Below are 16,244 nucleotides of genomic sequence, written 5' to 3'. Positions count from 1 at the left end.
TTGATAGCTCTATGAAAGATTTCTTATTCAGTGAAGTTTGAGTAGAATATGTAGAAAGAAAATACAATGTGCTTTTAACAGTTTTGAAAGGTTTGTCCTTGTTAATATTTTTGGTTTCCTGTTACCTTTAAAAATTTAAACAGTTTCATTTTTCATTAAAAAAAACATTTGAGGTAGATTTTTGAGCTGCTTCGTATGCTTGAACAAGAGGCAGTAGACTGTTTCTCTCAGCTGCAAACATTTCCTGTTATCCAGCTCTGCTTTTTCCTACTGTTGTCACCCATGTCCATGCATTCTAGTGTTTTTCCAGACAACAAGACTGCTTTTTGGCTCCTTCATTTCCTTCCCATGTGTCCTTAATTAACAGTGACACCCACAGAAGTAGCTGGAGTCCTTTAAGGCAGAGCACTTAAAATATTAGGCTTTAAGAGAGTCACATGTAGTGGAGCAGGAGAGTTTGAATAGTTGTCTGGAGATTAGAGTCCTGGATGGAAAGTAACAAAAGTGTAAATGAAAAGTTTTCCTGTTTGTTTTAGTAATTTATAGTGTGGAGTCAAACCCAGGAGATAGATTTAAACTTTAGCGGTAGGACATTTGTGGTCTGGTTTCCAACTGTAGTAGCAAGTCATTGTGGCCAACTGACATCCAAAAAGTTAAAAATACTGTTGCAATATTTTTGCATGTGGTAAAGGAAAACACACTGGTCTAAAAACTAATCTCACCATTTGTGATGCTTCAACATGGAGGGCATTGGCTATAAATTCCTCTATGTTCATTAAAGCTCTGAGGTTTTTTCTTTCTCTCTGCTGCATTTTCTGGAGCTGTTTCTACCAATGCAGAGCAAGTGTGAGAGTACAATACTGATAAATCAGAAAGGAGGAGTTCCGGATCCACTTTTAAGAAATGTTGTAAATTACACAGGGCAGAAGTGCACCCATCCCCTTTCTTTATCTGTGCTATCTTTAAAACACTCGATTTAAACTTGCGCAAATCATTATTACTCCAGTTAGTGGGAGACAGTGAGGCATGCCTTTTCATCTGTCTGTTAAAATTCTGGAAAATATAGCTGCTGACAGAGGATGTGGTGCATGCTTTTACATGGACAGTAGTCCTGGCAGAGTTCTAGCTGCTATTGGTTCTGGTTTTGGCAAAAATAGATAATTACAGTAGGTGATGCTGGATGACAGAGCCCTTCAGGAAGACTAATTGCTAGGTGTCTGATTTGGAATATGAAAGATCTATATTCAGAATAAAATGTTCAAGATATTTTCTGCACTTTTCTCTGATTGCATTCAAACTGTTTCCATGTCTTGTGGTCTCTTTCTGTAACTGAATAGCCTTGTTGGATGCAAGAGGACAAAAACTCAGAAAAGAAGTAGTAAAGAAAAAACAGCTGAGGAAGTCATGCTGTCCATTTTAGATTGTAAAGCGTGATCTGCCTTTTTCAAGTGGTGAAGTTTTTTAAAATTTTCCTCAATGTTAGTGTTCCCCATCCAGAAATTTGTGACTTTTGCATGTCTCTAATGGCTCATAGATATTTAGCTGAATGACAATTAGTAAGGTAGCTTTGTTGATCTGTTTGTGTTTTTTGATGCATCAGTCAATAGTAACAAAAAAACTGTGGGATCAATTTCAAAACCTCTTAGCAACCACATGAAAAATAACAACTGTATTGATTTCTCTGATAATTGTCCTGGAAGAATAGTAGGAGTTTAATGATACAAACATAATGAAATGCATTTATCAATACCCTATGTGTTGGCCTTACTGCATTAGAAGCCTGCAGTAAGATGCCGTCAGTGGAGTGTCTAGATACAAACTTTCATGGCCTCTTTCATAGACTGACAAAGTGCCGAAATCATAAAAATAGGTGAGAAAACAAATACTGCAGAATACCTGTAGCAAAAGGCAGATATTTGAAAGGAAATGCAAGAGTGATGCTCTTTTAATGAATCTAGCAAGTTCCTTAAAAGGACGTGAAGCATGGTCTGTTGTACATATGTTCTAGATTTTATAGAAGGGACTTTGTGAGAAATATTCTCAGAGCCTGCTGGGATGTAGTCAGGATTATGGCAATTTCCCATAAGAACATGTGTTTACCAGCTCCAGCTTCCTTTTGAAACACTGTAAAGAATTGCTTTCATGAATAGGGTTGTTTTTTTTCTGTTTGAACAGGGAGAACAAACAGGATATTTTGGTCATAATAGGCAACATAATGAAATGATAAGTACATCCTAATTGCAGCTCGTTTATATCATAATTATGCAAACAATTATTTTGATAGGTATTTCTGTTTCTGCACAACCCAAAAGTTCTTTAAGCAGTATTATTTCTTTTTTGTTTCTCTTCTCTGTTAACTATTTCGATATATAAGGAGGACACTAAAATCAAAATGCATTGAAACCATGCCAATCTGTAAAAATGTATATAAAATGCAAAGGCTTAATCTCTGCTTTGGGTTTAGTTTTCAATGTTGTATGTCCTACATTACTAGCATTATGATACCCAGTGTTTGAAATGAAAAATTTGTTTTCTTTAGATTCACACAAATTTATAAACTAAAAAAATAATAGGGAAATAAATGCTTAGAGAAAGAAGTCATTGTTAACGTAGCAGCCACCAGTACTAGTGCATGCATCTCTTCAGAGATCTGTGTGGAAAAATCCCATGGGTTACAGCTCTGGAAAGAAGAGGAGTCTGAATTCACTTGTTGATACACAAAGGCCACCTCTAAGCTGAAGAAAAGTCCAGCCCAAGAAGCAGGAAATCAAGCAAAGGTGGCAGGAGTCAGTTCTGCTTATTGTATGGATGATCCAGGAGTGCCTCAGTGAACTCAGACATGAAATGCACGATGGTTGGAACAGGGGCAGATAACCCAGGAGCAGTATAAAGTTGTTGTCTGATCTTGCATGGATGAAAGCCAAGGCTGACCTGGAGCTGAGTCTGACAAAGGATGTGAAGGGTAACAGGAAAGGCTTCTGTAAGTGCATAAGCAGCCAAAGAAAGACTAGGGAAAACACGAACCTGCTGCTGAACGGGGAAAAGGAGCTAGAGACACCAGACACAGAAAAGGCCAAGTTACCCAGTGTCCTCTGTCAGTCTTTATGGGTGTAACAGACTGCAGGGATCCCAGGCACCTGAGATCAGAGGAAAGGTTCTGAGCAAGGAAGGACAGGGAGGAGGACAAGGTGAAGGACAAGGGAGCGCTTAAACTGGAGACACCTATATGGGGCCTGACAGGCTGCACCCATCAGTGCTGAGTGAGATGGTTGATGTCGTTGTGTGACCAGTCTAGATTATCTTTGAAAGCTCATGGTCGTTGAAGGCCAGAGAAGACCATATGTCAGTCCTGGCTTCAAGAAGGGCGAGAAGGAAAAGCTGTGGAAAACCAGAGTTTTTCCCCAAAAAGAAAAAGATCAGCCTTACCTCAGTGTCTAGTAAGGTGATGGAGAGAAACTTCCTGCAAAGCTCTTGCAAACACATGAAGTGCAAGAAAATGATCTAGAGTAGTCAGCATTGATTCAGGAAAGAGAAACAATACATAACCAACCCGACAGTGTTCTACGGGTAGGTGGATGCAGGTGGATAGTGGGAGAGCCGTGGATGTTGTTTGCTAAGATTTTTAACACTGTTTCCCATAACATCCATATAGACAAGCTGACGGAAGTTGGCTCAAGTGGACAGGGAGATGGATTCAAAGCTATCTGTGTGGCTGCACCCAGAGAGTTGTGATCAGTAGCATGAAGTTTAATTAATGGCAAATCCTAGTGGTCTACCCCAGCAGTGATTACTGGTGCCAGTACTGCTTCAAATCTTCATATGAGCTGTTAAACAGACCTGGACAACGAGACAGAGTGCAGTCTCATGAAGTTTGCAGATGATACAAAACTGAAAGGAGTTGTGCTGCCATTCAGAGGGATCTGAAAAGGATGATGGACTGGGCAGAGAGGAATTACACAAAGTTCAGCAGTGGGAAATGCCAAGTCCTGCATCAGGGGAGGAATAACCCCATGAATCCACACATGTTTGGGGCTTAGCAGCTGGAAACAAGCTCTGCAAAGAAGGACCTGGGGGTGTTTGTGGACACCAGGCTGACTGTGAGCCAGAAATATGCTGCTGTGGCAAAGTTAGTCAACAGACTTCTGTTCTGCTTTAGGCAGCGTTTTGCCACCAAGCCAATAGAGGTGGTCCTTCCATTCTGTTCAGCCCCAGTGAGGCCACGCCTGTTAATACTGGGTCCAGTTCTGGGCCCTCCAGTGCAAGAGAGATGCGGACTTACTTGAGCAAGTCCAGTGCAGAGACAAGAAGATTAAGGGACATGAGCCTCTTTCATATCAACAGAGGCTGAGGGAGCTGGGACTGTTGAGCCCGAAGAAAAAAAGGATCAGGAGAATCTTACCTATATGTATAAATACCTGATGGGGTAGAATGAAAAAGAGGGAATGAGTCTATTCTCTGTGGTGCCCACTGACAGGACAAGAGGCAATAGGCACAAAATGAACCACATGAAATTCCGTCTGAACACAAGAAAACACACTTTTTTTACCGGTCAAACAGTGGCACAGGTTGCCCAGAGATACTGTGGAGTCTCCATCCTTGGAGATACTCAGAAATCTACTGGACAGTTCTGGGCTTAACCTACTCTAGCTGACCCTGTATGAGCAGAGGGGTTGGGCTGAATGATCTCAGGCCCTTCAAATCTGAATGATAAGAATACCACACTTTAAGTAGTTTATTTTTTGGGGGTGCCTGTTTCATGTATCTCTGGATGACTGGATTTTAAGTTTAAAAGAAGATAATTTTAAATGGACACTAGTATTTTTTTGTATAACAGAGATTTGAGAACTATTGTTCTATATTAAGCAGAAATACTTTGTCACTTTAGAGTCACACTGCCATGAAACATTAGTGATGAGACTGAACAAGTTCATTTTGAGAATGAGCCATAACTGAAGATAACATGAAGTTAAATACATATTTAAAGAACAGTCTAAACGAAGTAGTGGGAGCTCCTTACCATTTAAAGACCCTTTTTAAACAAGTGAAGGGAGAAGCTGTCATGCCCAAATAGGGTCAGTGGCTGTCAAGAAGTAGTACTCCACAGCTTAGGTAAGTGGGATGAAAGTAGAGTGGAAATAAGTAGAACTACAGGATATTTTCCACACTTGACTAGTTTAACACCCTGTAATATGAAATGGCTGAGAAGAACAAACAGTGCTTCTTTTCATTTTATCTTCCCTCACATGTAAAATCTTTTTTATATGGAAAATTGCTAAATAAGTAATAAGCTTATAGAAATTAATGGTTAAAGTTACTTTGTGGTCCGTGTGTGTGAGAAGTATAACAACATGTCACAGAGGAGAGGAAAGGATGCTGCTGCAGCATGCTCAGTAGGAGCTATACCTCTGTGCATGGTACCTTGGTTAAAGCTCTGCGTTTCGTACTGACATGAGTTGGCAAGTGGATAAAGTGGCAAAGCCAGACCACGTCCCACTTCTAATGCAAAAGTTAAGATGTTAGAAGTTGTAATAAATCCCACCACCTGCTTTACTTGCAGTTTGGCTGTGGATTGCATTCAGGGCAGCAACTGTATGTTCCAATGTTACAAATGTGCACAGAGCATCCAGTACAACTACTGTCCTACTTTGTACTCTGCTGTCACTATATCAGTACAAACAGTGGCACTCTAGGGATAAGTTATGGTAATAGTTATTGCTGTGTGTTCTAGTGAAGTTTCTGTCTGGTCTTCCCCTCCATTTATACATGTATGTACTTACGTCATTTATGCAGGATGGTTGGTTGATCTGGTTTGGATCTGCATGTCAGTGAGTTTTAAAGTCCATAGAGTTAGCTGGTGTGAAATAACTGAAACAGGTTGCCATATAAGTTTGAGTACTATGATGTAAGTGTATTAATTTTGAATGACTGTAAGGTATTTTGTATTAAGAGGAAATAACTTTATAATAGTTCAAAGGAAATAAAAGTATAAATTAATCAAATACAGCCAACTAAATATCTCTTTTTCAACAGATCAGTTGACCTCTTGTTTGTTTTGATCGTGTCATTAATCAAACAGTGCCTTAGCTTTTGCACAATGCTTGAATCATGTATGCTGTTTCAATTTTAAAATAACAGCAGTTAATTTCCAATCCCAAAGTTTTCTCCTTCAACCCTAATTGAAACAAACAGGTTTATTTTTCTAGGCCTCAGTCCACAATGCTCAAGTGCATTTATTTCGCTGAATGCTTGAAGTCTAGTTTTCTGTATGCTTGAATGTTGAAGGAAATATAAACTGTGGGGTGGAAAGGATGGTTTAATTATGAAAAACCCGGGGTGGCTTGCAGTGAGCAGATTTCTTTCTTTACAGTAAAAACAATTCTTCAGTTAGTCAGATCATTCGGTAGCCTGAATATTGATTTGGTTTTGTTAGGTTGCTGTTTTGGGAATGAAGAAGTAGAATTACTCTCTCTTAATGCTAAATTTAGTGGTTATTCATGAGAGCACTAAATAGAGTAGTATTTACCAAAGCAAGAAGGAAGTACTTCCTAACAGCCAAATAGATACTCCTTAAGGTGTGGTGTGATGTCTTAGTCACACAGAGATTATGGCAAAGCTTGTTTGTACTTTACTGAAGCTCAGATGTCATCCTTGGAGTGACGCTTTCCCTTTGTAGTAAGTTACATGGAATAAAATTCAGCCTCCTAAAAAAAAAAACAACAAACATTAGGAACTGTGTCTTCATAAGCACACTCTATCTTCACTCTGTTAATTGTGACAAATGTTTACTTACAGACTGCGCAGTGTCAGTCATCGTAATCATTAAAGATACTTGATGTTTAAATGCCTCAAGTCGTGATGAATATTCTATACAATTCATGGGGGTACAAGACAAAGTAGGTGAACCATACACTATTACCTACCTTTAAGTGACTTCTTTAAAATAGAATCATAGAACCATAGAATAGTTTGGGTTGTAAGGTCACTAAGTCCAGCCCCCCTGCAATGAGCAGGTACATCTTCAACTAGACCATGGTACCCAGAACCACATCGAGCCTGGCCTTGAATATCTCCAGGGATGGGACATCTACCACCTCTCTGGGTGACCTGTTCCAGGGTTTTACCATCCTTGTAAACAATTTCTTCCTTGTATCTTGTCTTAATCTACCCTCTTTTAGGTAAACCATTACCTCTTGACCTGTCACAACAAGGCGCTGCTAAGAAGTCTGCTCTCATCTCTTTTATAGGCCCCTTTTAAGTATTGAAAGGCTGCAGTAAGATCTCCCCGAGTCTTCTCTTCTGCAAGGCTAAACAAGCCCAACTCTCTCAGCCTTTCCTCGCAGAAGTACTCCCGCCCTCTGATCATTTCTGTGGTTCTCCTTGGGAGCTGCTGCAACAGATCCATGTTTTTCTGGTACCAGTGACACCAGAGCAGGAAGCTGTACTGCAGATTTTGTCTCACTAGGGTTGAGGGGCAGAATCACCTTCCTTGACCTGCTGACCACACTTGTCTTCATATAGCCCAGGGTACAGTTGGCTTTCTGGCTGCAAGCACACTTTGCTGGCTCATCTCCTTTAGGACTCGGTAAGACTGGTTTATATCCAAGCAGTGTGTGATCTTGAGGTCTAGGCAGACAACCAGGAGAAGTTCAGTTTTGTCTGGCCAGAAAAAAATGCATTTGTTCTTATCTAAAACCAGTGACTTCATTAGGAACAGAACTGGGCTCAGTGTTCGTGCCTCTTCGGAGCTGTGGGTATATTGTTTCCACATGGTCTGAAATGCAGAGTTTTTCTGAAGTTGAATTTTAAAAATAGCATCTTTTGGTCTTGGAAAATTGTTGTGCTTCACTGCATTCCTTCTTCCTGTCCTATCAGTATAGCTTGTGCACTGATGGTACTTGTATGATGATTAAAAGCAGTGCTTTTATTTTTACTTGCTTTAGAAGTATCATACTGTTATGAATTGCTGCTGTGAACTTTTAAACTCAGGAAAACTTCGGTATAAATGTGATAAAGGATAAGGTAATCCTGGTTTCAGAATTCATTTCTTCACTGAAAAATCACATCATTTTTCAGCCTCACTGTTAATTTTTTGGTTTGGTTTGGTTGTTTTTGTTTAACAATACATTTCTATTTAAAATTAACCTTTACTCTTTAAAGTCTCCCTTCCTACTGAGCCTTCCCTTTATATATTTATTTTAAAATTTGACTAGATAGATAATTTCATTCCCAATATATTTTTCTTGGAAAATAGAAGGAAGAAAAGTAAATAAAACAAACTAGTACAAGAGATATGCTGAGGCAGTAATAGACAATCCAGACACTGAGCATGGCAAGTAATAGAAAAGATGTTATTTCATGTAATTGGAAAAAGAGCACTTTGAGACCCCTAGAAGGTTACAGAAATTGGTTGCACAATGCACTTCACTGCATTATAATATCACAAATCCTTATGTGACTTGGAAGTGTCAACCAAGTCTAACCATATGTCAGATTGTCATTTTATGTGACTGAATGAAGCAGAAGTGGTATGCTTGAAAAGAAAACGAACCTCCATTTGAGCTGTAGTGTCATTCTTTCTATTCTTGAAGTCATATGCTTGAATATCGATTGATTTTATCCAAGTAATTTCCCCCTTAGGGACAATGAAGAGAATGTAAATAAGAATGAGAAGCTGAGGTCTTCTTTCTACAAGTGTATATGTATAGTATTAAATATAAAATATTTCTCAAGGCTAGATAATCATTGTAGGTCCCTTCCAACTGAAATTTTCTTTATTTCTATTTTATTATGTTCTGTTCTGTTCAGATGAAACTGCAAGCTTTCTATGTCTTTGATGCTTTCTCCTTGTATTCTGCGTTTATCACAGCTAGGCACCAGGGAGCATAAGAAGTAGTGAGAGGTGTGATAGCTGAAGAGGCGGTGGTGTTAGCCCAGACTGGCTTTGCCGGGATCCAGTGAATGAGCTTTCTTGCCTTCATTAAATAGTCCAGATCTCATATCCCCTAATTATAGCAGTTGTCCTGAACACAGGCTTTCTTTATACTATGTAATAAATAGGGTTACAAGGACAAATCAATTTTTGATAGAACTTCACTGTTACAAAGGAATATTAGGATGGAGGAACTGAATTCAAGGTTCTAGATATTTCCTACTGCTGACAGATGATGTACCTTCCTGAACCGTAAATTTTAATTAGGTGCTGGGCTTTTCACTGCATACTGAATAGATTTAACATAAGGTAACATTACACTGTTCTATTTATTTCAAGGTGAAGAAACTTGGGTTTATGCTCTTGGTATTTCTTAATGTTAGGGAATAAAATTCAGATGCTTACCAGATTTCAAACATTACTTGAAAAACATACTGTATGATTAAATTCAAGATGTAAGGTCTTTCCTTTCTGCCCGTGACTCTTGTTCATCTTGAGCTGCTATAGTCTCTGATGATTAAGAAAGGGCGATACGTTTATTTTGTTATCTTAGAACTGTAACTGTAAAATGTAACCTTATCTCTTAATTAAAAAGCAACCGTCATGGCATTCTGGCGTTTAAAGCCTAAATCTTTAATATTAACTGTGCTTAAGGAAACAGCCTTTTGCCAGCCACCATGGAAGTATTTACATCTGATTTACTTTATATTTAATTAAAAGTTTAAGTAAATCCTCAAATATTTTGGTATAGCAGTTCTGAGATGTGGAAAATAAAATCCCCTGTGGCATTTAGCAGGATTTGTTAGAGTTACAACTGAAGCAGATATTTAATTGACAGCAGATTATTTTATTGTTATTTGTTCTTGTTGTCTATGTATCCATAAATAATTAAAATGATGCATTCTTAATTAGTTATTTCATTTTGGCTCAATAGAGGGTATTTCCCCTGTGCTCCCTCTTGGATTTAGTCTTTCATGTGGAGCTCTGAGACTGTTTTTGGCTGAGGTACTGGATCAGATTCCTTTCAAAGCTACCGTATTTGCTACAACCTTGTTTCAAAGGGCAAATCAGTTATGTTTTTTTAGTCCACAGTTTTGCATTGAGCAGACAGAGCAAGAAACAGATGCTTGCCTGCTTTCTACCTGCCATGCTAGTCTCTCCATTCACTCAGTTAATTGACAGACAGCAAATGTTCACCTGTATGATCTTGTTCTTGCCTGATGTGCCTTAGTATGGATGAGGTGATGTCCATTGGCTTCGTAATACAAACTCAGCATGAGGACTGCTTTTAAAGCAATCCTGCCATTCCCACATTTAGTCTTCTTCATCCTCAGAAGGCTCATCAGCCCCTAGGGACTTCTGTTGGTGTGATTGTTTTCTTGAGACTGTGTGGTGAGACAAATCCAAGTTTTGATCTACCTTAAAAAAGAAATCTGTGGACAGTGTAAGCATTTCATCTCTAGGTGGTGAGTACCCTCAGTCTAGAGTGGAGTTTTAGTGTTTGCGGAAATTGATGGATTTGTTTTTCTGTATCTAGTACTTAATTGTTGGGGTGTTTTTGTTTTGCTTTGTTTGTTTGTGTTTTTTTAATTATTCATTTTACTGGGAATTGCTTTCTTTGTGCCTTTGTTTTCCTCATTCACGTAATTGTATTGAATACTTGTCAGTAACAGGAACTGAGTTCAGACAACTACTTTAGCTGATAAGGACAACAGCAGACAAAATCTTTGTTTTGGAAAAACAAAAAGGATTTCTGCTGCTGTTTGAAAAGGAGAAGGGTGAGTTTGGGGTTTTCTTTTTGCTTTATTTCACAACCTAATCACTGTTTAATATCTGTGGCAGTGCAACATATGCAATATGTTATTATACCAATGCTATTACCACATTTGTGTATGGTAATTTTTAGCTGGATTATTCCTCCTGGTGAAATTTTTTCATGTAACTATAAAAAAAAAATAAATTTCTTGAGCACATATGGCTGATGTTTATGCAGCTTCTTTCTTTTAGGTGTGAATTCTGAGAGGAAAGAGGATTTCTTTTACCTGGATAAAATGTAAAGGTGTGTGTATGTGTCTCTCTGCAAGCCAGATTTCCAAACAAGAAATGCCCTTTTCTTAATTAAATTCTGTGGGAAATTTAATGACTAGCTTCCAAAATACAGTTAGGAAAATTGATCAGACATTTCTGCTGGCAGGCTAGAGACAGTCATCTGTATTGCTTTGGTCTTAATGCTGGAAATACATTATTCATCTCATGTCATTCTTTGCTGGCAGTTGCAATTTTGATTGCACTTATTTTTACCTTGAATTTGACCAGTTGTGCTTATGATCTGCTAGTGAATGGTGTTCAGATTGTTTATACTTCTGGTGATATGCTGGATTCAGCCAGCATTGGTCTCAAAATAGTCACAACTCTGAGCACTGTGCTTACCATGTGGTTTGCATTATATATGGTGTAGTTCTACTATGTTGAATTGTATCAAAAAAGTGCACCTCTTGAATTAGACTCCAAGTATACTCATGGGAAATCATATTTGGTCATAGTGTTTGTCCTGAGTTGCTGTGCAGTTTTACTTCATCAAATAAAAAATTAAAATCTTACAGCAAACAAAATGCATAAGTCTCTTGCCCTTTCTTTACATATAACTGAACACTATTTTCAGAAAGATAAGTTTTCCATAGAGAAAATACGTTTGTTTTGGTTACCAGTTTTCTCTTCAGCCTTTGTGTGTTTCATAGTCTTTATGTTTTGAGAAGAAGGAAGATAACATTTTGGGGCAGTGATGTTTTGTACACCTTTAGGTAAAATGTAGTCCTTTTGTCAGCCATGGATGGATGCAGCGGGGGTTTTATTGGTGGGGGGTTTTTTGGGGGTTTTTTTTTGTTTGTTTGGGGCTTTTTGGTGGGCTTTTTGTGTTTTTTTTTTTTCTTAATGGCTTCTTGCAATTTAGAACTAAATAAGAAGTTTGAAAGGTTGAGATCTTTCTGTTCTAAAACCTTGAGATATGTGGTAATGAGGAATAATAGTTCTCTATGCAGGTTTATTTTTTGGTTTGTTTTTTTTTTTGTTTTAACTTGAATATATCAGTTTTAACTGCAAAATAAAAATTTTATGTCACTTCTTGATTCTGGCTTATTGTGTGGCATGCTTAGAGTAGCTTTATTTATCTCTTTCATTGATTTTTAAACATACTGATGAGTTTTTTAATCCATTTAATTCCAGTGAGAAACTGAAACTCAGTGAAGCTGTGGTTTGGTTTTAGGTTCTTTGCATGTGATATAGTCTATTTATGTCTTTAACCTCTAAGCTTTTATATTTTAATTCTCATTCATACTTCACACGTGTGTCAATTTATGGAATAATACTGAGTAGATTCTACAATCCTGTAATTTGGGTAGGACAGTACATACAGAGTTGGCACTTACCTTGCTCGTGAAACCAGCTTAATTACTTGGTTTGAGCAGGTACTTGTGATAAACTGACAGGTCATCTTTACCTCTGTGGAGGGATTCTGTGATAAGTTGATTTTGCTTGACTGTCAGATGCCCAACAGGACAAGAGGAGAAGATAAGATTAAAAGGTTCCTGAGCTGAGATCAAGACAGGCAAAGCAGACTCAACTTGGGGTAAATTAATTTCATTTGTTGCCAGTTAGAGCAGGATAGTGAGAAACATACATGAGACCTAAAACACCTTCCCCACACCCCTCATTCAGCTTCGGTCCTGGGCGGTGTCCTCCCTCAGCAGCTGAGAGGGATAGGGTATAGGGGTTGTATTTAGCTCATTATACGTCATCTCTACCACTCCTTCCACCTCACACTCTTCCCCTGCTCCAGCATGGGTCTCTTCCATGGTGTGCATCCTTCAGGAACAGGCTGCTCCAATGTGGGTCCCTGTGAGGTCACACGTCCTGCAGCAAACCTGCTCCAGTGTGGGCTCCTCTCTCCATGTGGCCACAGCTCCCGCCAGGACCCTGCTCCAGCATAGGCTTCCCATGGGATCACAGCCTCCTTCAGGCATTCCCTGCACCAGTGTGGGGTCCTCCATCAGCTGCAGGTGGAATCTTTTCCAGCATGGACTTCCATGGGCTGCAGGGGCACAGCTGCTTCATCATGGGCTGCACCACTGGCTGTAGGGGAACCTCTGGTCCAGTGCCTGGAGCATCGTCTCCATCTCCTGTCTACAGGGCTGTTGCTGTCACATATTCTCACTCTTCTCTCCCAGCTGCAGGGTTTTTTCCCCTTCTTCTGGGATAACATGTTATCAGAGAGGCACTACTGCTGTCACTGGTGGGTTCAGCTTTGGCCAGTACCGGGATGGTCTTGGAGTCAGTTGAGATTGACACAGGGGAAGCTTCTGCTGTCTTTTCACAGAACCACCCCTGTAATACCCTGTTACCAAAAAGTTGCTATGCAAACCCAATAAAGTGGCAGTGCACTTTGCCACAAGTAAGATTTAATGTCAACCAAATGCAACATGTTAAAGCATGAACCTTAAAAAATGCTGAATTCTATGTTTCTGTTAAGAAAGCAAAATCTTTAATGTGGAAAAGAACCTGTAGACTTGAATATGTTATGCCTTTTCACAACAGCTAATTCCTCTCATTGCAGGGATTTTGACTGATTTTAGTGGTTCCCTTTAAGAATAAACTTAGCGTTTAGGAATTGTGCTTCTGACTAGTTTCACATTCTAGCCACTTCTATTTCGTCATATTGAGCTAACTGAGGGCTTTATACTGTTTTTATCTTTTCGTATCCATCTCATTTCTCACTGCTTCACTCAAGTCTTAACAGGCTCAATAAGAGCCGGTAACAGGTAGCTGAGGTGGTTCTTAGATGCTGCCTTCCTCCCCAGTTTCTCCTCCCAAGGTGTTCCTTCTCTTTTTGCAAAGAACACAAATACCTTAATACATTAAAGAAAATACATACTTTCCCCGTTTTCCATCCTTCTTTTCTCCCCTTCCCCCCCCCCCCCCCCCCCCCCGCCTTTTTTACTTTGTCATTGTTTAAGCCCATACGGCAACTAAACCCCTTAGAGCTGCTTGTTGACTTCCCCTCAGTGGAATGGGGGAGAGAATCGAAAGGGTACAAGTGAGAAAACTCATGGGTCAGTAAGTGAAGCAAAAGCCGTGCACACATCAGAGCAAAACCAGGAATTCATTCACCACTTCCCATGGGCAGGCAGGTGTTCAGCCATCTCCAGGACAGCAGCTCTCCCTCACATGTAGTGGTGACTTGGGAAGATAAACACCATCATTCTGAATATCCCGCCTTCCTTCTTCTTCTCCTGGCTTCATATGCTGCTCATGACACTATAAGGTGTGTGGTATCCCCTGGGTCAGTTGGTGTCAGCTGTCCTGCCTGTGTCCCCTCCCAGCTTCTTGTGCATCTGCAGCCTTCTTGCTGGTGGGGTGGGCTGAGAGGCAGTGTGTAAGCACTACTCATCAGTAGTGAAAAGGTCCCTGTGTTATCAACAGTGCTTCCAGCGTAGATCTAAAATATAGCCCCATACAAGCTACAATGAAGAAAATTAACTCTATCCTAGCCAAAAGGAGCGCATTCATTTAGAAAGAAAATGATGCTGAATAGTACTTTACTTTCAGTAACTTTCTGAGAAATAAGAAGAAATAAGAATTTGCTTTTTCCATCTCTTTCAGCTTAAAACTGTTAAGTTTGCCTCTTGGTTCTTCTAATAACTTTTCAAGAACAGGTGTCTTAAGATTGTCTTTCTCCATTAGTATGGTGTTATGAAGGACATTAACTGAGGTTTTTTTTGCCAGTAGCATCTGCAGAAAAGCATTTTCTTCCCTTTTCCTAGGGCATTCTTAACTGCATATGAATGTTTCACACAGTGTTTTTATTGTGACCTACGCAGCTGACTTCATTATTCAGGAACATATTTCTTGGCACTTGTCAAATGAATAAACTGGGCTTGTATTTTTTTTTTTTTCCTTCAGGCGTTTCCTTTTGTTATGTGAAAGTGCTAGAAGGTTTTAATTTGCTTTCATAATAATACTTGACACTTACGCAGTGCCTCACATTATTTAAAAATGCAGTGATTCTATTTTTCAGCTTCCTTTAAAATAGCTTCCTTGTGCAGTTCTGTTGTACTTGTTTGTAGTGATAAATGATAATGCACACCTTCATTCTAGTTAGGATTAAGAAAGTAATGAGGGTTTTATTGTCTTTGGTCTTTTGATTGTTTAAGCTCCAATACATTCAGAATTACATATTGCCTTTCCATCCAGATTTCTTGCTTTGCAAAAGAGTTTTCTTTCTGCCTTGATGTAAGGAAATGGTTAAGGCCACAGATAATAAGTTCACATTGATGTAATTATATTTTTGCCGTGGTTACTCTTCTGGGAGAAGCGCACTTGCAGCCTGAGGAGAGATAAATCTCCCATATGTAAAACACGGACTGCATTATGTGTTAGATTGCTCATAAGTGGAGATAAGGTGTGATAGGATTTTGTTTTCTGTGCACAGCATGATTCTCAATTCTTCCCTACCTTCTTGGGCAGAGGAGAACTATAGTAACAGAAGTTGCTGTGTTCAGGCCAATAAAATAATAGCATCCTTAAGGAAGATATATTCTTAACATAGTTATGATTGCAGGGTTTATGAGGATGCTCAACAGCTTAGGTCTTTACACCTATACTGAACTTATGGAAGGACTGAGTGATGCTGAATCAAGTATTTTTTGGCTTCCAGTTCAGATATTATTCTCCCTTAAATTTTAAAAAGGCTTCTTCATGATATGCAGAGTAGAGATGGCAAATTGCATTTAGCTTTTAGTATTAAATTATGAAAGACTTGACTATACAAGTTAAATGTTTTCAGTAATTTAGAAACTATATTAAACCATTTCCGTGTGATTTTTGGCTCTTCAGTAGAGCCAAATCAATCTTCATCTTCAATCAATTTCTTTTTTTCTTAATTAGGTCTTTACAACTATGCTGACTCACCCAAAATGTCCATAGAAGAATAATGGAAGCCCCTGAATACCTTGATTTGGATGAAATAGATTTTAGTGATGATATATCGGTAAGTACAAGTCTTACTTTATTTGTTCAAGTTGAGATATTAGATATCTCAATCCTGATATAACAAACCACACTATTATTGGAAGCCATACTCCGTTTTACTTCTCATGTAACAATGTTTAAATAAATTGAATTTAGAATAAAATAATGTGGTTTTTAAAGGAAATCTTGATTCCTGTCCTCCAGGTTCTAAAAATTGCTTGTAAATCAAATTCATAAGAGAGTTATATTTCTGGGTTGCTTGTCTACTCTGCTGTCTCATATGAGTTGTATG

The 16,244-nt window shown here is 38.8% G+C and overlaps 1 protein-coding gene across 5 annotated transcripts in view; it reads left to right on the top strand.

Moving 5' to 3' along the window:
- The window catches only part of SNCAIP (synuclein alpha interacting protein), an 84,405-nt gene that overhangs the window by 18,198 nt on the left and 49,963 nt on the right, over positions 1-16,244 (top strand). For all 5 annotated transcript variants that reach the window (XM_065663209.1, XM_065663207.1, XM_065663208.1 and 2 more), the window contains one exon: positions 15,869-15,971. In XM_065663209.1, the coding sequence (XP_065519281.1) occupies positions 15,915-15,971 (57 nt within the window). In that variant the 5' untranslated portion in view covers positions 15,869-15,914. The remainder of the gene's footprint in view (positions 1-15,868; positions 15,972-16,244) is intronic.

Source organism: Lathamus discolor, chromosome Z, assembly GCF_037157495.1.
Source record: "Lathamus discolor isolate bLatDis1 chromosome Z, bLatDis1.hap1, whole genome shotgun sequence".
In the NCBI taxonomy this organism is placed as follows: Eukaryota; Metazoa; Chordata; class Aves; order Psittaciformes; family Psittacidae; genus Lathamus; species Lathamus discolor.
This window is presented reverse-complemented; position numbering and strand designations above follow the sequence as displayed.